At 48.1% G+C, this 21,515-nt stretch overlaps 1 protein-coding gene across 1 annotated transcript; it reads left to right on the top strand.

Annotated features, from left to right (window-relative positions):
• The first annotated feature begins 9,288 nt into the window (after positions 1–9,288).
• On the top strand, positions 9,289–18,364 carry SHH (sonic hedgehog). Its single transcript, XM_026052986.1, has 3 exons — positions 9,289–9,813; positions 14,010–14,271; positions 17,386–18,364. The coding sequence occupies exons 1-3, from the start codon at positions 9,505–9,507 to the stop codon at positions 18,084–18,086; spliced, it is 1,272 nt and encodes a 423-aa protein (XP_025908771.1). The 5' UTR covers positions 9,289–9,504; the 3' UTR covers positions 18,087–18,364.
• Positions 18,365–21,515: the final 3,151 nt, after the last annotated feature.

The raw sequence follows: 21,515 nt of genomic DNA, 5'->3' as shown, positions 1-21,515 counted from the left end.
ACTAGAAAATTGATGCTTGGCTTCATCATCCGTTCACGGCTCTTTGTTAAACTGAATTGAGAGCAATGTTATACACTGACACCTTCTTATGGTTCTGACATTTACTAAGGTAATAAATTAAAGTAATTATGTTAATGTGCAATAAATGCATTCAACAAGGAATAAGAAGGGTGCAGTGCATGAGGAGAAAAATCTTGTTTTTCAAAGTGGCGGTTGCATATATTGGAATGAAGATCACAATAAGAGATTTTTTGGAGGCTGGCAATAGCTTAGAAGCATGACTTGGCATATTTCTGATTTTTGGTTAAAATATAATTTCACAAATGAACTACATGCTGTCATGTTAGAAAAAAAAGCCAATACAGTTTAGTGATATCCATTCTCCACTTGGTGTCACGATCTGAGGAACAAAGGTGTGGGGTCCTTGTTTCTGATGCAGTATATTTGCAATAATAAGTGCAATAACTGCAATGTCAAGCTGCGCCAACCCATGCAACCTGCTAAGCTTGGTCCTAGCTTCGGCTGGATGCTAATAGCAAAATAAATAAATAAATAAATAAATAAATAAATAAGAGAAAAAAGAAAAAAATAAAATGATTAAAGCTGAATACTTTTGTCCCAAACTAAATTATTTTTAAGCATATAGAGAAAGGGGAAATATTATCCTGCTCTTTGCTCAGCATATTTAGATATAATGACATAATAGGAACACATTCCAAAAATTGCCTGTCTTCAGGTAGTGCATTTTGGAGTGATTTCAAAATTCCCTTAGGTTATATCGGAGAAATGTTTTCCCGTGTCTCGAAAAGCTCTGAGCTCTCAGTGCCTAACTGTCTGTGTCCCCGGTATAGTTTACATGCAGGGTTCATTTTCTTGTCTATGCTCTGGGCCCTGCTTTGTTGGGCTGCTCTTACGCTACTTTGTGACTATTTTGATTTTCAAACCTCCATGCATAAATTATGATTTATTTTGCTTTCCGAAAGGAAGACTGAGTGAAGTAATAGTGTGTGTATGTTTTTTCTGGTTTGTTTTATATTATGAATATTTCAAGAGAGGTTTTTTTTTTTTTCTTATGAAGAAAACTCTGCACCTCCAGCAAATCCTTCTGTATAGAAAAAATAATATATATACACAGAGAAGAGCAGAAATAAAATAAAAAATGTTATCTTTTGTTCAAATGATAAAAGATGCTAAGATCTCACAGCATTAGCACTGAAGTGAAAGAAGAAAAAAGGAGGGTTTTTTTGGTCATTACTGTTTTTTTCTGTGTAGGTGGATGCTCTATGCACTCCACTGTGGTCAGGGCACTATTGCTTCATTCCCAGAGCTAAATGATCCACAGACAGCACTACTATATGAATAGAATAACCATCAATAGCAACTTCGTCTGATTTTGGCCTTTAAGGTATGGGGGTATATCACTCTCCAAAAGTTACTTAGATTTTTTTTTCGTGACAGTGAGAGCCAAAAGATGAGGGCATAATTGAAACAGTGCCCAAAGGCAATTACTGATTAAAATTGATTAATTCTACAAACAAATTTGACCAATAGATTAGTTGTCACGTTACAGTGGATTTGGGCAGTAGTACCACAACTGTTAAAGACACATAACTGCCTAATATTAATAGATGATGCAGTTTGTTACACTTGAGTTTCTTGTTGAGTTAGTCAGAGGAATCTCCCAAGGGAACCAAGCAGGGCATGCTACTTTGATGCTATAAAACCATTGTCTTACCTTTTTGTTTTTATGTGTGAATCTTAGGAATTGTTAACAGCAGCACGAGCAGTTTGCTGTGAGCAACACAAATGTAATGGACTTAACATCAAAGTGATGCCAAATCCACAGAAAACAACAGGAAGACCCCAGCTGATTCCAGAGCACTTTGAATCAAGGCCTACCAGGGTCGAGTTAGCCTTCGTCGTGGCTTTTCTGAGGGAAATGGGAGAAAGGATGGAGTTAGCTCATGTGAATCAAGGGATTACGGAGGTTTCAAGATTTGGATTTTGCAGAATCATGGGTTCAACTATTCTTCTTCCCCATTGCAGCTCATGAGCACAGTGCAGCTCCTGTCATACTCAAGATATCTGCAGTCATGGGGCAGTTCAGCTGGTGAGGTCTGAGGAAGATGCCCTGAGGCCAATGGAAGATGCCCTTAAGAGCACTTTGGACATTAACACAAGCAACTTCACGTGTCAAATAAGGAGGGCATTGGGTCCCTGTCCTTCAAGAGGACATATTAGCTAATGGAACATTGCCCAAAGTTTCCTGAGCTCTCCTAAATGCTTCTTTGCTTGCAAAGTGCAGAGCTGTGTTGAATTTTCAGCAAGACTTCCGAGGCTTTTCTTTTTTTTTTCCCCTGCCATCAAGGTGTTTTAGAGGAAAGGGCATGGATGAGCAACGCGATATATATATATGGGGAGCTCTTTTTTTGGTTGAGGAACAGATGAGGCATATGGGTAATTTATTGCACTATAATTGTGTTATATGATATCGATGCTGCAGTATTAATGACTGCAAAGTGCCCAGATTGATTCAAAAAGGCCATTTACTGCCATTATTACAAATCTAAATAAATAAATAAGAGCCACTGCACTGATGTTTCTAAGAAGTGTTTCAAAGTCACCCAGTGACATATATGCTGGTGCTTGGGAACAGGGAGAGGTTCAAACAATATCAGGAGCATTTTTTATTGGGGTCAGAGAGAAATAGAACAATTCAGTCATTTTCACTCATATACAATATATTAGGGACCGTTTCAACAAACACATTGCTAACCTGACTGGCACGAACAAAGCATTTAAGAAAGCTGGGGTGTAAATATGCCAGGAAAAGAGAAAGAAAACATGTAAACTGTGCTCAAAAATAGTCTGCAAATGTAAGGAAACAAGAAAAACTAAGACAATCATGCACATACCTCTCCTGCTGCCATGGCCCAGTGAATACAGTGGTTACCATGGCTGAATCTGGCTATGAGGTGGACTTTAGAGGGCAAGCTTTGTTTCTGATCTCTGCCCAAACAGAAAGCCTTGATCCAGTCTGTTGGTTTGTGTACTTTGGGCAAGCCAACCACACACTGCAAGAGCCAGCGAGTAAGGCTTGAATTTATCTCATGCCTTCAGGTTTCTCTTAGCATCCCATCTCGCTGTCCTTATCACACATAAGTGGAGCTGCATTAGTGCTCGCAATCCCAAAATATGACTCTGCATTTTGTCCCCAAAATGAGAGAATCGTGTGGGTCCAGCTTGCGTTACCAACATTGCCTGCATTTTGCACGCTATGTAAAAGCCTTTACTTTGGACTTAAAATAATGCCTTAAAATGCAGTCCTTTTAAGGGGAAATTCTTCCACTAACCATTTCTGAAGAATAATAAAAAATAGTAAATAGGGAATCTTTTTTATGCTAAACTTACACACTTTTATTAGTGTGTTACCCTGACAGGGCAGGCAATGGCAGCAAATCGATTTTTGTTTGTTTGTTTTCTTTTTAAAAAGCCTTCTTTCAGCTCAGAGATACATTTGAGAATAGATGGGCCCCAAGATACCCAAATAAGAACCTGCCAGCATTAGTATTGATCTGCCTGAAAAAGAAAATATCTGTTTTGGCACTTTTATTCCACTCACAATCTACGTATCATTGACTAAGTTGCCCAGGTAGGTTCCTTAGATAAATAACCAATACTCCAATTAACTTCCTAACCATTATTGCTCCACTTATCAGTTTTTGTAACAAGAAGAGAGAGGGGTTTCTTTGGAGGCAGAATCTTAACAATGTTGATGATACAATTCAAAAATTGGATTTAAATAACTTGTCTATGATGATTAAGGAAGTCAATATCACAGTCAGGTCCAATTCTTGGATTTTCGTATATGCCTGTCTGGTGTTTAAGCAGTTGAGTTTCAGTACGTTTTAGTTTTCTGAATCACCAGAAACTTCAGGAATATGGGAGTCTAGCCCTTGCATGTTTGGATATGCTCTCACCCCGACACACACTCACACAAGCACAGCAAATTCTTGTGTACAGGAGGACAAATAAACCCAAAACTTTCAATTGCTGGGTTACAAAATAGTTATAAAAATATATATCTCCGAAACTTATCCATATATATATACATATGTATTTTTTAATAAACACCTCTTTCCAAGTTTCCACTCGTGGGAACTGCAGAAAGTGGTGTGAGCTGCAAGGAAGATGCTCGAGTCTGAGGTTACTTTCAACACAGAGCTCCCCTAGTGGCTGCTCTGCTGCGACCTTTATTGCATGTCCAAAAACGCTTCTTTCTTGAGAAAAGAAAAGCGTTTTGATTTTTTTCTAACCCCACTTGTGATCGGAAGAAGGTGGCTGAAAAGTGATGTGATACAGATTGCAAATCAAGACGGGAAAAAAAAAAAAAGTGGTAATAAGTCATATCATCTGGCATATCCTATCTCATTAGCAGAAGAAGGTTGGGTTATTCAAAGAGAAAAGACCTAAGAGAAATCTAAGGCCTCTCTGCAAATGTAAATATGTTTTTAGATATTGTTTAGTTCCCAGTCATGGGATCTATGGGGTCTGTGGGGGATCCTGCACAAAGCTCCCCTTTAAAGTTTGGGTTAACACCAAGTCTCCAAACATATTATATAATGATGCATTATGAATGATGCTGCGGACATTATTTTTTGCTTGTATGATGGAAGATTTTATTGACCAGATTCAATGCAATGATTTGCACTAATCCACAAGCAGATGGATATGAAAACTGCAAAATCAATGCGAGTACACGCAGATATTCTGGAGAGCTGCTGTTTTCCCTCTCTTGGCACACTCGGGGATCCTGCGGCGGAGATGCCTTCAGACTACGAAGGGGACGAGGGGCATATCAGACCACTGCGGATTTCTGTTGTGTAACTCCCAGATTTTGCTTAGAAGCAGAAGTGACTGGACAAATACGAACTGAATTTTCCCCATTGGTGTCTAGGTTTCGGGGGAAGAGTAAAATCTATTCTTTTTATTGCTATAACCGTATAGCTGCCAGCCTGAGATGAAAATTCCATGCATTTTAAAGGTGGATATTGCAGTGCCAACCCAGAAAGACAAAGGTGGTCAAAAATGTTCTTTAAAGAGGATAGTTAAAGGTCCTTATGAAGGATGCTGAGGATATACAAACGAATCAGACAAGGCTTAAGATAAAAGGGGTGCGTGTGTCACCTTCCATTCGCGCCCGTTTGCACCAGCGTAACCTCCAGCTTCACCACAGTGATCCCTGATTTACTCCTCTGTAAATGATCGCTCAGGCCCAAAATTTCTTGGGAAACCTCGCAGGTGCAAAGAGGCTACAGGAATGAAGCTTTAACACTCTGGAAAGTGATAATTGATTTCCAAAGTCGTATAATAAAGGTGAGTACAGGAGGTGGCTGCTAAAGACATTAAGTAATTAAGACGCAGTTAAAAATCAACACAAGCGTTTGCCTGTCCTGTTTTCTGAGGGAAACTTCTCATACTTCAGTGTTCAGGAATAAAATTACAGCAGTGCCTTTATGCAGAGCAAATAAGAGGCGACAGGGACAGATTTAGAGGAAGATCCAAAACAAATGAGTTCCTTGAGCACTGGTATTGCCAAATCTCAGTAAGGACAAGCGACAGCAATGCTTACCTTTGCCACGGCAGCAAGTATGATGTGCCCCACATGTGTGCGTAGGAGCAGCAATGTGTGTACCCACGTTGCGTTACATGGTCACAGAGTGACAATCCGAGGGTGACTGCCTTGCCTATGACCTGGTTTTGACCATGGTCTGGTGCACGTGGCTGAGAAAGAGAGGTCAGAGAAGCACCAGGCTGAGTTGTGGCCTCCAGATCTCCACGGGGTTTGGCCAGGCTAGTGGAGGAGCCCCTACATGAGCGGGGAGCTCGTGCCAAGGGTGACCTGTGCAAACCCTTGCACAAGAGCACGGCACAGGTCACTGCCAAGTCAATGGGAGATGTGTCCATCTCTGCCTTAGTGCTGGGTGGCCCCAGTGAGGCCTGTGTGGATGAGACTGATGACTCCTCTGGAGACGGGCAAGGTGGCCAATGGACTCGTGCTTGTGTACGAACATGTATGAGTATGTATGGGCATGTATGACTTGTGCTCATGTATGAACGGAGCGCCTTCGTGTGGGCTCTCTCACCAAGGCCTGGCCCTAGACCATCCAACTGGATTTGCAGTGGGAGTGTCCCCTACCAATGCTGATGGGCACCACACAACTCTCCTTGCACCCAGAAGCTCTGGGGAACCAAGGGAGCTCCCAGGCCACCCCAAGAGGAGATTCAGGGACAGCTCTCAGGTGGTGAAAAGGGAGCAGAGTGGCCAGAGGGGACAAGACTGGGGGTCTCCTCGTCATCACTGGTGTGCTCCATGGCCCTGCAGAGCTCCTAGACCCACAGAGACCTCCTGCATGTGCAGAGACGGGCAGGAGTTGTGGGGCCCAGGAGGGGGGACAGGCCTGGCCTCCCTGCCCAGGGAGCAGGAGGGCGGCCCACAGGTTTCGGGGACATCAGGACACAGCATTGATTTTTATAATCCACGAGCGAGGGGCTAATCCCTCTAAGGAGGGCATCGGTGCTCGACCCGGGGGCTGTTGTTGTCGCTGGGTTGGGGCGGTTTTTTAGGTTTTATTTTCCTTTCTGTCGCTTCTGCAGTGCTCCCGGTGGCAACGATGGGGGGGAAGGAAGGATTCTCGGTCCCCTCCCGCCGGGAATCGCTGCTCTTTCCCCTCCCTCTCCTCCTCCCCAGGCAGAATTTGGGGCATAGAAGGCGCGCGGGGCGGCGCTGCCTGCGCGGGCGCGGAGCTGCCGCGCTGAGACTGAGCAGAACCTCCGCGCCCAGCTCTGCTTTCCCTCACCTCTAATTTGAGAGGAGGGTGATTCCCAGCTTGCAACTTTTCTTGATTTCTGCCTCTCCCCCCCGCTCCCAAGCAGCCTCCAGTCCCCGTGCCCCAACCCCTCCCACCCCCCTGCATTTATTACTTGCATTTAATTAATTCCTTCTTTGCGTTTCCTTTCCTGCTAATCTTTGGGTGACTGCTTTGTACATATGGCAATCTGATAATGAGGGGGGGTTATCCTTATTCTCCGCACTTCTTCACTGCAATGTCCACCCGCCTAGGGGCTCCTATATCGATCATCTTTCCCCGGGGAGGGGGACAAGGTAAGGAGGGGATGATAAAAGATTTGCAGGATCCCACACCATTAAGAAGCGCTTTTATTCCCTGGCACTGTTTAATCAACTGTTATATCAAGTCATGCTGTTTAAGCAACCACATCAAAAGAACATGCCCTCTTTTGTATAAATTATATATTCCTTGTATCTGTCTCCTCACATGCACACAGACAGGGAGATAAAACTTAAGTTTGTTTTTTAATGGTATGAAGCAGGTATTTAGCTGTTATACAACTTGTTTCTTCAGCTAAGTTGGTTGATAAAAGCCTAGAAGACAAGTTGCTGCCTTTGCAGCTTTCCCCCATCCTCAAGTTAAAGCGGCTACATTTAAAGTTAGGAAAGGCAAATCAGAGATGCAGTAAAACTCTCTAAAGCAACATAAATAACACAAGAAAAGGATACATTAAAGAAGAGGGAAAAGTACAGGTTAAAATCGGTCAGAGGGCTGTAGACCACTTCTTTCGGCTTTTCTTTTTTTTTTCCCCTTTTCTTTTTTCTGAAGTTGATGTAAAAAGATCACTTTGTTCCTTGAAACTCCGTGTTGTTCTGCTCGTTACAGTCCACGGATATACAACTTTTTTTACCACTTAAAAACTAATTTTAAAGTCCATTTTCACATGGTTTAAGTTGATTACGACTCCACTGTGTCACAGACCGGAAAACTCTCATATAATTGCTTGTCCCAAAGAGGTTTTTTTCCTTACATAAAGCTGATTTTTTTGTTGTTGTTGTTTTTCTCTGAGAGTGGACTTTGAATTTCTTCAGCATGTCGCCTTGGCGTTTTTAAGAACTCTTAAAAAAAAAAAAAAAAAAGAAAAAAAAACTCTTAAAAGTTCCTAGATTCTAGGACAAATTGCATTTTCTTGGGAGCAAAAGTAAACGAGCTCTTTGGAGGAACAGAAGTGTTTGTTCATATGGGACTCTGCTTTTCTGCCCAACCTGCTCTATCAGCCCCATCTCTGCAGTTTTGCTCGTCTCTCAACACCTTTGTCTGACGAGGAGCTTTCGGAGATCGGGATAAAGACATCACTTGCCACGCTGCACAAGATAACAATTAATTTAACATTAAACTTATCCCCTTTCCATTCACTTTGCCCGGATCGATCTCTGTTAATTGTGTTTGCGGATGCTTTCAGCGCGACGCTTTTCTCCCAAAACTTAAGGACATCCCGCGAGGAGGTGTAAGAGCCTAAAACGCTTCCCCCTAGGCAGGAACAAAGAATGTAGCAAGCAGGAATATAGCAATTCCCCCCGCACGCCCGGGAGAGCATCTAGACTGAATCAGGTGACTTCTCAGGCACTTCTTAACAGACACCAATATTGGGAGCTGGGCAATAGTTCGGGTTCAAAAAAGAAAAAAATCACGCTAACTTCCTAACACTGCCAGCTCCGACCACACTTAGTTTTTTTCCCTCCCTTAAAGCAGCCCTTTATCAGCTAAAAGGCGAGGGCGTTTGGAAACGCAGGTCTCTAGGAGGGAGCAATGTCCCTCTGCAGTGGGGAGAAACCTGTTAGGAAGCCACTTAGGTGGGTTCATTCTTACATGGGTGCCCCCCATCTCACCCCCCACCTCGGACTTTCATATTCCCCCCCCCCCCCCCCCCCCCCCCCACCCCCCCCCCCCCCCCCCCCCCCCGTTTTTTTTTTTCCCCCCCCCCCCCCCCAAATCTACCCGGCTACTGATAATGCCCCAATTTATTTAGTTGCAACTGCCCTTAGAAACTCGACTTGCACTGAGGTAGCCTGCTAATCTTTCCTTTTTTTATTATTGTTATTCCCTCCGCAGAGGCATCTGTTACTCTTGCTGACAAATGTACCCTTCTGCCAAGAAAAGTTTAAAAAAAAAAAAAAGAAAGAAAAAGAAAGAAAGAAAAAACAGCGTGTAATTGATGTTATCCCAAGAAAGCGCAATCCCCACCCCTTTCAGCTCCAAGCCCTTCAGGTAAAAGGAGGGAAAAAAAATCTTTCAAGAATTTGTTGCCTTTTTGAGGGTTAAAACATCAGAAGAGGAGCTTGTCTCGCCTTGGCCAATCAGCACTCGGCCCTGGCAGCTATAATATAGAACTAAAGGCAGACTCCTCTCACAAGCGTCTTGCTTTGCTACCATTAAAATCAGACCCTTTTTTTTGTCTCTCGATCGCTGTCTCGCGACCAAACTCCGATGTGTTCCGTTATCAGCGACCTAAAGGCTGCCATTCCAGCACCTGTCTTGCTAGGGATCGGTGGATAGTACACGATTCAGAAAGCAGACAAGGACATAGGAGGCGAGAGAGCTCTAGAGAGACAGCCAGGGATAGGCACAGAGAGCTTTGAAGTAATTGGATTCAATGGACGAAATGCTGCTGTTGACAAGAATTCTCTTGGTGGGCTTCGTCTGCGCTCTTTTAGTCTCCTCTGGGCTGACTTGTGGACCAGGCAGGGGCATTGGAAAAAGGAGGCACCCCAAAAAGCTGACCCCTTTAGCCTATAAGCAGTTTATTCCCAATGTGGCAGAGAAGACCCTAGGGGCCAGTGGAAGATATGAAGGGAAGATCACAAGAAACTCCGAGAGATTTAAAGAACTAACCCCAAATTACAACCCTGACATTATTTTTAAGGATGAAGAGAACACGGGAGCTGACAGACTGATGACTCAGGTAGAGCCACGGAGATACCTGTATTTGTGTTTGTTAACCTCTCTGAACAACCCTAAAGGACGCATCTGTCTTAGTATTTTTGAGAGATCCCCCTTTCCCTCTCCCCCTCCTCCTCCTGCCCCCCAAACTCGGCTAGTTCCCCCATTGAATGTAAATCCCCACAAGTTCGCAGGGGCTGGAGCTATCTATCTATATCTGTATCTCTATCTATGTATTTGGTGGGGGAATCTGTGTAATACTTACAGTCATAACCGTGCCATGGCGTTCCCTGTAACTTGGCTAGCGATTGCTGTTTGCGTTTGTCCCCAAGGATGCACTTTGATCAAACGAATTGCGGGCAGCTCAGAGGACCCCGAGTGCACGGCGACCGCCAGGCCACTCACTCCTTGTTACCAGCGTGGTCCTCGGGTGATGCAGCTGCTGACTTTATATTTGATTTGCTCTCTCTTTCTCTTTCTCTCTCTCTCTTTTTTTTTTTTTTTTTTTCCCCGCATTTCATTTTCGCCTTCATTATTACTATGATTCTTTTCCTCGCGAGCATATTCTAAATTTAGTAGGCATGCAGTCGCGCACTCACAAAAGGCAGCTGAAGCCGGATCGACCCTTCCTCTCCTGATTCCGTATTATATAGCTCGTATTGCAATACCGTCATTTGCGATTGTGCCCGTCAGAGCGTAAATATATTGATATTTCTTTAAGGATGCTCGCCGCCAGTGCTCTGGTACTTCCATAGGGGAGGGACTTGCAACTTATCAGCATTGCATCACCTTCTGCTTTAAAAAATCTGATGGCACAAGGTTTTACAACTGGGTAAATATTGGATTTCGGGTGGAATCGGATTGCGGAACCATTTTATGCATAAAAAAAATAAGGAAAGAAATAGAGGAAAGGAAAAGAAACCCTCTCAGAGAGTCACCTCGTAATGATTATTCATGCTCACCAGAGAGCTCGGGGAAGTCAATTGCTCTGCCAATCCCGGAGTTTCTGAAACTACATGCAATCTAGCCACTGGAAATGGGTTTCCTCCAAATATAGGTCAACGGCGCTTTTTTAATATTAATACATTTAAGCCCCACCTCGCCGGGAAGGACTAGGCGGAGAGTGGGGCCGGGGGGCCGGGGGGGCGGGGGGGGCGTTGGGAATTTCCCAAACTCTCCCCGCTGTCTCGGCCTCGGCGTCGCGGGGGTCGCGGGGAGCCGGCGCCGCCGCCACCATCTCCTCCGACCACCTTAAATCTGCGCCTTCCTCGGAGCGGCGCCTGGGCCGGCGAGTCGCGCCTGTCGCCGCCGCCTGCGCGGGCGCGGAGGCTTCTCCGCGGGGCCCCGCGCGCAGCCCCGCGGCTCGGGGCCAGACTCGCGTTTTCAGCTCCACTTAACTCCTCGCGGGTATCGATCGCGCCGCGGCTCGGGTTGCAGCGCCGTGTCCTCTGCAGCCGCCGCGCGCCGGGGCGGCCGCAGCCCTGCGCGGGTGCGCGGGGAGAAGCGGCGGCGGCGCCAGGTGGGAGCGCGGCGCTGCGCGGCGCTGCGCGGGGAGCGGAGTCTTTGCGCGGCTCTGCGCGGGGAGCGCGGCCCTTGCGCGGCTCTGCGCGGGGAGCGGAGTCTGCGCCCCGCCGCGTAGGGAGAGGGACCCTTGCGGGGCGCTGCGCAGGGCGCGGAGTCTTTGCGCGGCGCAGCGTGGGGAGCGAGGCCCTTGCGCGGCGCTGCGCCGGCCGCGTTAGGCGGCAGCGTGTGAACTTGTGACCTTCTGTCAACTTCCCTCAGCCGCACGGAACGAAAACAAATACTTTTTTTTTTATCTTTTTTTTTTTCCCCTTCCTCCAGTGCCTGTCGCCGTCCCCACAAAGGGTGAGGCGCAGAGGCCCGTCGGGGACCCCGGGCGACAAGGGGACAGCAAGGTCGGCGCGCGGGCTCCGCAGCCCCGAGGCCGCGGAGAGGGGCGCGCGGCTCCCTCGGCTGCACCGCCGCCTTTGCGCGCCCGCTGCGCCGGCCCCTCGAGCACGGAGGGATCCTTCCCTCCCGCGGGTTGTTAAACGCGCGGAGTAGCTGCCGGATGCATTAGTCGCTGGTTAATATTAACTTTTTGGGGCAGAAAAAAAAAAAGCCCTGCAAACATTGCTCGGTAAGTCAGGTTCTCCACCTTGCAGGTGACAAGAGCAGTTTGCTAAGGGCTCCCCCTTCCTCCCCCTCGGGCCGGCCATTGGCTGGATCTGGGGCACAGATAAGGAGGCCGGGGCACTATGATAAAGCTGGAATTTGTATGGAATAAAACAGCCCCGGCGCGTAATGCCGGCACACCGGCGGTGCGCGCTGAGAGGAATTTAGGGATCAGCTTGGCATTTAGGAAGCCCACCAGGTTGTTTACACTGACAGGTACCTGTTAAGTGTTTCCTTCAAGCAATTCATTTGTGAGGAGATTAGGAGCTGGCAGGAGAGGGCTTGTTGAACAGCTCTGCCTCCGCACAAAGCGCGAGCGCGGGCAGCCCTGCTGAGCTTCACGGTGGCTGAGCAGAATTGGGCTTGATTTGTGGCACACGACCCGATGAATTAATAAATAGTCTGGGCTTCACGGCTTTTGACTCTGACAATCCCGCTCAGCCGGTATAAAGGAGAGGAAAGTGCTTTAGGAGGCCGGTTCTCTCCCTTTTCTCCTGCCCCCGCGCCCTCCCCGCTGCCTCTTTCCCCAGTGGCAACGCGGCCGCGCTGGAAATTGCGCTGCAGCGCTGGGCTTTGCTCGTAGCAGCAGCTGAGGCGCCTGCTGCTTCGCCCCTCTGCCCCTAAAGCGGCGTTATTTACGTGCAGACGGGGGGAATTATCTATTTACAGACTCGACTTCCTTATGCCGTGCGGCTTTCCTGCCGGGAACTTCGGTGCTGCAACGCGAACACTTTCCATAAAGCCCTGGAGCCGCCACAGGCTGCAGGCCGCGGAGTCCAAAGGGACCTGGCGATTGCTTTATGTGTATGTGTGTGTATATATGTATGGATATCTCTATATGTATCAATAGGATGGCGCTTTATGGCTGCTCTGCGGGGACGGGGGTTGGAGCGACCTTGTCGCAGCCCTGGAGCTGTGGGGCTAACGAGAGGGTCTCGCCCTCTCCGGAGCTCCGAGAAGCTGGGGGTCCCCCAAATCCTGGGGCTCGTTTTGCCCAGGGATGACCTGGGGAGGGGGACACTAGTCCTGCAGAAGGCCAAGTCAGGGAGCAGCGAAGGGAGGGCAGCAGCACCTCGCTGCACCTTGCTGCAGCTTTGCTCCGCGCTGGTATTTTTCAGCTGCATCAAATGAGCTGTTTCTTGTGTATCCCGGGGTTATTTTCCTCTCAGGATAGCAGGGAAGGGAAGCTAGGAACGTGTATTTTTCTGACTATACCCCCCAGACATTCGGTGTTCACCCCCTATATCGGGACCCCTGTGAGTTGTGTGTCCTTTCTCTCCTGCAACCTGTGTGTCTCCAAGGAGACCTGATTTCTTCTCGAGATGCGAATAACCGCAAAGTTTTGGGATTTTATTTAGAGCTCTCCTCTTCGCATGACTTCGGCTTCCCCTTTTCCTGCCCGGGTCTGTCCCACCTCCCACTCTTTAATTCGTCCAAAGCTCTTAGAAGCCCCTCACCCAGCAGAGCCTGGTGGTGAGAGGTGCATCCGAGCTCTAAGCAAAGCTGGGGAGCAGGCCGAGAGGAAGGAAAACCCTGTGGGGTGTTTCCCGTGGAGTTTCTCTCCCTGTAAGGCTCCCCAAACCCGCACAGTCTCCAGCCCCGCTAACTCGGTCCTCCCTCGCTTTTCCTCTGTCCCTCGAGAGCTACATTAAGCAGGGAACATTCGCAGGGTGGGGATGAGGGACACACCGAGGGTGCCTGTTCTGCTCCGCTCCAGGAAGGGCCCGGCCCTACTTGGGCTCTGCAGCTGCCGCCCCACAGCTGTTTATGGGGGTGTTGGCGGGGGGAACCCCCCGTTCCCCCAGGCAGGTGCCCGTGGCGAGGGCGGCTCCGCTGCCGGGGAGATTTGCGGCCCCTGGTTTCGCCCTCCTCCTCCTCACCTTCCTCCCCTCCTACCCTCCGCACCCTCGTAGAAGATGCCTGGGCTGTGGGGGGGAGATAGTTGTTGGAGGGCGGAGGGTGCTGGGGTCCCCCGTCGGGAACGGGGTGCCGGGGGTCACCGCAGACCCCCCCGCAACACCCTGTCCATGCGTGTCCCCGCAGCGCTGCAAGGACAAGCTCAACGCGCTGGCCATCTCCGTGATGAACCAGTGGCCCGGGGTGAAGCTGCGGGTCACCGAGGGCTGGGACGAGGACGGCCACCACTCCGAGGAGTCGCTGCACTACGAGGGCCGCGCCGTGGACATCACCACGTCGGACCGCGACCGCAGCAAGTACGGCATGTTGGCCCGCCTCGCCGTCGAGGCCGGCTTCGACTGGGTCTACTACGAGTCCAAGGCGCACATCCATTGCTCCGTGAAAGCAGGTAAGGAGCGACGGGCCCCTCGAAAGCACCGCGCGCCCCCCGCGTCCCGGCCCTGCTCCCCGCCGGCCCTGCCCGCCCCGTCCGCGCGCGTCCTGCCCCTCCGCCGGGGAGCGTCGGGAGCGGAGGGAGAGGGGAAGGAAAGGGAGAGAGATGAAAGAGATAGGAGGAGAGGGAAAGAAAAGAAAAGAAAAGAAAAGAAAAGAAAAGAAAAGAAAAGAAAAGAAAAGAAAAGAAAAGAAAAGAAAAGAAAAGAAAAGAAAAGAAAAGANAAAGAAAAGAAAAGAAAAGAAAAGAAAAGAAAAGAAAAGAAAAGAAAAGAAAAGAAAAGAAAAGAAAAGAAAAGAAAAGAAAAGAAAAGAAAAGAAAAAAAGGAGGTAGGATAGGTCGCCTCCCTTGCGCCCGCTAAGCCAGGAGCCAGCGCGGGCCGGGAAAATAAATAAATACCGCGCTGCCTGCGCCCCCGGCAGCCGCTAGGAAATTCCCAGATACAGATAGACAGAGAGAAGATATTTCCCCCCTTCCCCTGCCCTGTGCTTACAACGCCACACGCTGTCTCAACCCGGGAACAGCTCGCTCGTGAGAAAGCGCCAACGTGCAGAGCTCTTTTTTTTTTTTTTTTTCCTGGCCCAACTTGACACTTTATTTATTTATTTTATTTTATTTTATTTTATTTATTTATTTATTAGGCAAAACCCTTGGCGAGGGCCAGCCGGGCTTCCCTGCCTCCCGCATGTTTGCTGCACGGCTGCTAACCCTTATTTCAACAGCAGCTTTTTTTAGCAAAGTCATGTTGCCTTTCCTTGCCACAAATGGCAAGGAAACACTTGGCTGCAAAAGAAAATAACGAGCTCACTCTAAATATACCCATTTTCCTTGAAACCAGTAGCCCTGCATCAGTGAAACCAGCGGTGGGGCCTTACCCTGCCTGTTTACAACAAGAGCCCCATCCTTCCTTTGCCTTCTCTTCCCTACCCTTCCCTTTCCTTCCCTTTCCCAGGATCTAGCCTGGAGCTACCCAGGGTAGCACCTCTCCTGCCCCACATTGACTTTATCCTAGGATCCCAATACTACTTTTATTAAGTCTTCCCCGTCCTTCCCAGCTCCAAAGGAGGTTCTGCAAAGCCAACAAACTTGCAGTGATACCAAACATCCCTTTCAATACCAAGGCCAGGCTTTAGCTCAAGGTGTCTGACTGATGCACAAAAACCTTCTTGTGGGCGGACAACATAATCCAGCTCTATGTGTCTTGAACGGGATAGGAGTAATTCCAATCTACTCATTGAAATTCCGCACACACGGACTTCAGGGGTAATATTTAGTGCATGTCAGGCAGGGTCGTGTGACTGTACCAGGCGGGTTTCAAGAGAGCAGGCTCAAATTCCCCCGGCTCAGCCTGACTTCAAATTGGCCAACCCTCGTTTCATGACAGAGCATCTTATGAGAAGATTAAACCCTATAATTCCAGGCAGGAAGATTCTTTATCTAGATCTCTATTTGCAAAAAGTATGATCCCGGCGACTGGAATGCAGGGAAGAGTTCCCCCAAGGCCTGAATTATTGTCATCGGGACAGAGGAGGGAGAGGCAGGGGTGGTAAAAGGGACATTGATAATGCGCTACAGCGAGTATTTAGAGCAAGCTTCTACATTTAAAATTCAAATACACATCTTGAGTGCCTTGGAAAAGTGGCTCTGCTGTGCAAATAGTGCTTGGAAGGTCCTGGGTTTTTTGGAGAGTATGTGTGTGAATTGGCACATAGGGTTTCTGCACCTGAACAAATAGGGAGGGGGAGAACAGGGGGGCAAAGAAGCTGGGAAAAAAATGGAAGTGTCCTCTCTTCCAAGAGTGTCTGCATTTATTACAAGAATCAGAATGACAATGCTGATCCTTTATTGGATTTTAATTAGAGAACCCAAACAAGCACTGCTCAAAGCAGCAGATTTTCACACCTCTGCCAATTCACTGGCATGTTTGTAGAGCTGCTACACTACTAGATCTATTCATCAAGCCCCTGAATATGCAAACAAAGCTCAAGCCAGCCCTTTGCTTGGGGCTTGTCCGAAGGTGTAGTTTGCTGGTGAGGGGCTCCGCATAAAGCACATAGCTTGTTTGTTGCCATGTCCTCCCTGAAGAGGCCGGCAAGATCTGGCTGTTGCAGTTCTGCGGGAGAAGTGATAAAGTCGTTAGCAAATCAATAACGTTCTAATTTTCGCCCTTCCTGCCCTTCCTGAGCAAGTCATTAGGAGACACTCCAAGTGTTTATTTAAATCATAATAGCTGCAGGACCAGCCACAGAGGCAAAATATAAAACCTGACTGCCGTGAGGAGATAAATTGCTAGGGCCCTAAACCGGCAGGCAGAGGAACAGGGAGAGGCCAAGCGAAGGCCAGGGAGGGATCCTAGTCCTAGTGACTGTAGCAAAGATGCAGGATGCCATGAAATACCATGGGCTATAACCTGACAGGCAGAAAAAGGGGGAAAAGGGAACAAGCAGGATTCCCTAGGGGAAGCAACTCTAGGAAATGGCAATGATCCTTTCTAATCAAAACACAGGCAAACAGATGAAATGTAGGCGAACCTACATTTCCATAGGGAATGCACAATAGATTTAGGCTATGGAAGTCCTGTGGCCTTATGAGCTTTAGAAGTTCTGCCATTTAGGAGCTCCAGCAACTTTGCATTTGTTGTGCTAAAGGATGCTCAGGCCTGATGCAGTCACGAGGCACCTGCTCCGAGCAGGATGGGAGAAGTGCAGGAGATGGTTTTATAGGGAGCAGGAAGATGGTGCGGGTTGGAACAGCCACTGTGCAGGCTGCCGTAGGCTGTTTTCCCAGGGAAAGGGAAGCCTTGTTCCTGCACAACTTTTCCGCTTCCTCGGTGAGTTAATCTAGTGCCATGTGTCAGACGCAGGACAAATGGGGACCGACTGACGAGTTATTCTGGAATAGCCCTGGAATAGCTGGGCTATTGTGCTCGGTTCCCTTATGGGGTCAGGTCATGGCCATCATTTGACGGGAGGACACCGGTGGGAAGGCCTGAGGAACATTTTGGGGTCAGCATGGTGGGGCCAGGCGGGCAGCCCGGTGCTAACACCCTGTGCCTCTCTCCTTGCACAGAGAACTCGGTGGCGGCCAAGTCCGGCGGCTGCTTCCCTGGCTCGGCCGTGGTGCACCTGGAGCATGGCGGCACCAAGCTGGTGAAGGACCTGAGCCCCGGGGACCGCGTGCTGGCGGCCGACGCGCAGGGCCGCCTGCTCTACAGCGACTTCCTGGCCTTCCTGGACCGCGAGGACGGCTCGCCCAAGCTCTTCTACGCCATCGAGACGCGGCAGCCGCCGGCGCGGCTGCTGCTCACGGCCGCCCACCTGCTCTTCGTGGCACCCCAGCACAACGGGTCGGAGGCGGCGGCGGCGCCGCGGAGCCGGGCGCTCTTTGCGAGCCGCGTGCGGCCCGGCCAGCGCGTCTACGTGCTGGGCGAGGGCGGGCGGCGCCTGCTGCCGGCCGCTGTGCACCGCGTGCAGCTGCAGGAGGAGGCGTCGGGCGCCTACGCGCCGCTCACCGCCCAGGGCACCATCCTCATCGACCGCGTGCTGGCCTCCTGCTACGCCGTCATCGAGGAGCACGGCTGGGCCCACTGGGCCTTCGCGCCCTTCCGCCTGGCCCACGGGCTGCTGGCCGCGCTGGGCCCCGCGGCGGCCGCCGCCGAGCCGCCCGCCGCCGGCCTCCACTGGTACTCGCGCCTCCTCTACCACATCGGCAGCTGGGTGCTGGAGAGCGACGCGCTGCACCCGCTGGGCATGGCGGCGCCCGCCAGCTGAGAGCGCCGCGGGGCGCCCGGCACCCCCACGCACCCCGCTCCCAAAGGAGGAACCAGACAGCAAAGAGGGAGAAAACAACAACAAGAAGAAAAGAACCCCACGAGCGTCCCAGAGCGAGCGCGGATGATGGAGACTCAAAGATAATAATAATAAAATAATAATAATAAAGTAGGACAGTCCAAAGTAGACTTTAAGGGAGACAAAGACCCCGGGAAGTTCCGTTCTGTTTAGTTTATAAATATATATATATTTTTATTTGTTCTTCTGTTTCGTCGTTTCGTTTGTTGGGTTTTTTTTGTTTGTTTTATTGTTTTTTGTTGTTTTATTTTTTTTTCTCCTCTCCTGGATATTTATTTCTTTTGGTATTTTGAATAGATGTTTTAAATGATATGAACCGGACCTTCAAGAGCCTTAAATAGTTTTTCTTTGATAATTTATTATCATGTGAACTGTACTCACAGGGGAAAAAAAAAAATATTTTGTGAGGCCAAGCGAAACTGCGCAGAGTCTATTTTTCTACATGTCACGTGTGTCCTGACTTTCAGAAAGCAAAATTCTGTACTTTCCCATCTCTCCATTACATTGCTCCTGCATTCCTGCAAGCCTAAAACAAACGAGCAAACACAAAAGACAAACTTCATGGGGGTCCGTAAATTATATTTTTATACACAGAATTGTAAATTAGATTTTTTTGAGAGATCAATACTTAACTGAATCACATTTCGTTTTTTGAAATAGTGTAAAATATGAGAATATATTATTTTAATTTAAATAGTTTCAAATGTAACGTCATTTCCTGTATTGTTTTCCATGTCTCTTAAATATTTTGCTTTGTAAAAACACCATTTGGCCACGTTCATGGAAGTCAAGACTGTTACACAAACTTTTTATTTGCAAAAACAGCAAGAAACTTTGTTATTTTTAACTTCAAAAAATTTATTAGAAAATAATATTTTTTAAAAAGCGCACACGGCGGCAGTTCTGTGACGATGGAGATGGTAGTTTGTACAGAGGAGAGAAAAGGATGTTTTGCATTAATAAATTGAGAAATAACTGCTGTAAATTTACTAAAATGTATTTTTGAATATTTTGTAATAGTTTTAATAGTTTTATAGAAATAAAATGTGCCATGCACAGTCTGGTTAGTATATAATAACTAAGAGTTCCTGGTGCATCCCATTTTTTCTTTTTTTTTCTTCTTTTTCCTTTTTCCTTTTTCTTTTTTTTTTTTTCTATTTTGCATATTGGTTTATGAAGCAGAATACCTGAAGGAGTGCCCGTGATTTCCTTTTAGATGTGTTGCTTTGTGACTTTTGGTTTTGGTACTTTAGTGAGTAGACGAGTGCGTCGCATCTGCTTTTAATGGCAAACGTGTTGTACTAACAGTAGAACCTCACTCATTCGCACTAACAACTGTAAGGAGCGTCCTGCAGCGCCCGGACTGGGATCTGGCCTCACGTCCTCGGTGCCCACCATAAGGTCCATGCAGAAGTCTCTTCATCGATTCCTGTAGGCCCAAAATTGTCTTTGCCCTTGGAAGCAGCCCATGCCAGTGGCTGCATTCCCATGGCGATGTCTCGGCATTTTCTGTTAGCTCCTAGTGGTGCAAATCTGGTCAAATGGCACCGAATTTGCTGAGTTTGTACTGCCGGTGCTGGATTTTGCTGGATGACTTGATTGCAGACGTAGCTTTTGAAATAGTGGAGAAAAAAGCGAGGCACCCTCAAAAATAAAAAAAAAACTAAAAGCACAGTATATTGCCAAAAAAGGGCCACAAAGTTTGCTCATTTATTCCAAGAAATGTTGCTTAGTTGTAACACACCAGAGTCCATCCCGAGATACCTACTAATGCATGTCTTGGAGATGTGTTTTGGTGTCTTGGAAGCCCTGGTGACCTCCTGGCCCCTTTGCAGGACTCTGCTTGCTGGAGTCGGTTGCAGGTGCCCATCAGTGAGGTTCTGCCGTGCTCTGTTATCTCTCCTTTCTCCTCTGCCCTAAATGGGATCTTCCCCTTCTTTCTTTCTTTCTTTTTCTTTTTTTTTTTTTTTTTTTTAAAAAAGAAAAAGAGTTTGCAAAATATTGTTGTGCACGTGTCTGAGACAGGACCGTGATGGAAGGGAGCTTTCCTTGAATGTCTTCTCACGTTCTTCTTGGCCTCCACTGTCCACTCGTGTAGGATGCTTGTCCAGTTGGCTCCATGGCTCTACCACACTGGGAGGGTGGCTCGGTGTTGCCTGGGCCTCCCACTGCCACGTCTCGCCCTGGGTCTTTGACCTCATGGCCACCACCAGTTCCCAGCTCCCGGCGTGACCCTCCCTCCTCGAAGCCTGGGAGATACTGGAGTGGTGAGAGGAGACCGCAGCCCTGGCCGAGCAGGCGCCCACGTGGAACCCCACTGGATGGAGCAGCCTTGTGAAGGGATGGCCTGTGGGGCCGTGTGTGTAGGGTTGTGCATGAAGGCGGTGGCGATTGTATTGGATGTTTCACGGGCATGTAAAAATGTGATCTCCAAACCAATGAGTCTCTGAATTTTTAAAACTTTATCCTTAATGTGGCAATGTCTGGGCATCTAAGCTCTCTTACTTGTGTCTCTGAACAGTAGTTGGTGTTTTATAAGGCCTTTAGTGTCAGAAAATCTCAATGTCAAAGCTCACCTCCTTCAGAGCTCACCTGGTAGAAGTCTTTAGAGATGTCTGCAATTCAACTTAAGACCTTGTTCTCAGGGGGCCTCAGTCTAGCTCATAGCTGAGATGAGAAAGAGCTACTAGATCAGAGCCCACGCTTTTGAAAGGTAGGATATATCCACCAGTAGAGACCCCAGCCTAGCAGCCATTGCTGCATTTATGGTAACCCAAAGGCCAAGATGAGCTCAGAGCTTTGCAGCAGAGGGGAACTCAGATGCTGTCTTCTACCGATGTCGACCTGTTCTGCCAAGTACGGAAATGCTGTGCTCTGTTCCTCATTGCACGTGTTTCTGATGACTATACGCCTCCCTCTCACCATATACTTGTTACATCTCTTGCTGATACCTTCAGCTTGTCATGGCTGGACCACCCCTCCATTGTAGGCGTTAGAAGTGCTTTGTTAGACGGACCAGTACAACCTATAGCTACAGCTTTCGTATGAAAGATCTACTGTCATAACCTTGTGCAAAGAGCCTAGGCGATGTCACAGTCCATTTTTCAGGGTCCAAGTATGGCAATAGTTTGTATAAAATGTACACATAGTGGTGGCTACAGAATAGTTTATGACTAAATACATATCTATTACTGTTAAAATACTGTATAAGAATGTACTTGAAGCTATTATCCTTGTGCTCTGTTGTCTGAATAATTAAAGAAATTACAGAGACTTCCTGAAATGTCTGTTATGTGGCAGCATTCCTATCACATACTTTCAGTACTTTAGTGTTTCCCCCCGTCCTGTGGT

Source organism: Nothoprocta perdicaria, unplaced genomic scaffold (assembly GCF_003342845.1).
Source record: "Nothoprocta perdicaria isolate Ctin4 unplaced genomic scaffold, notPer1 scaffold_95, whole genome shotgun sequence".
NCBI lineage: Eukaryota > Metazoa > Chordata > Aves > Tinamiformes > Tinamidae > Nothoprocta > Nothoprocta perdicaria.
This window is presented reverse-complemented; position numbering and strand designations above follow the sequence as displayed.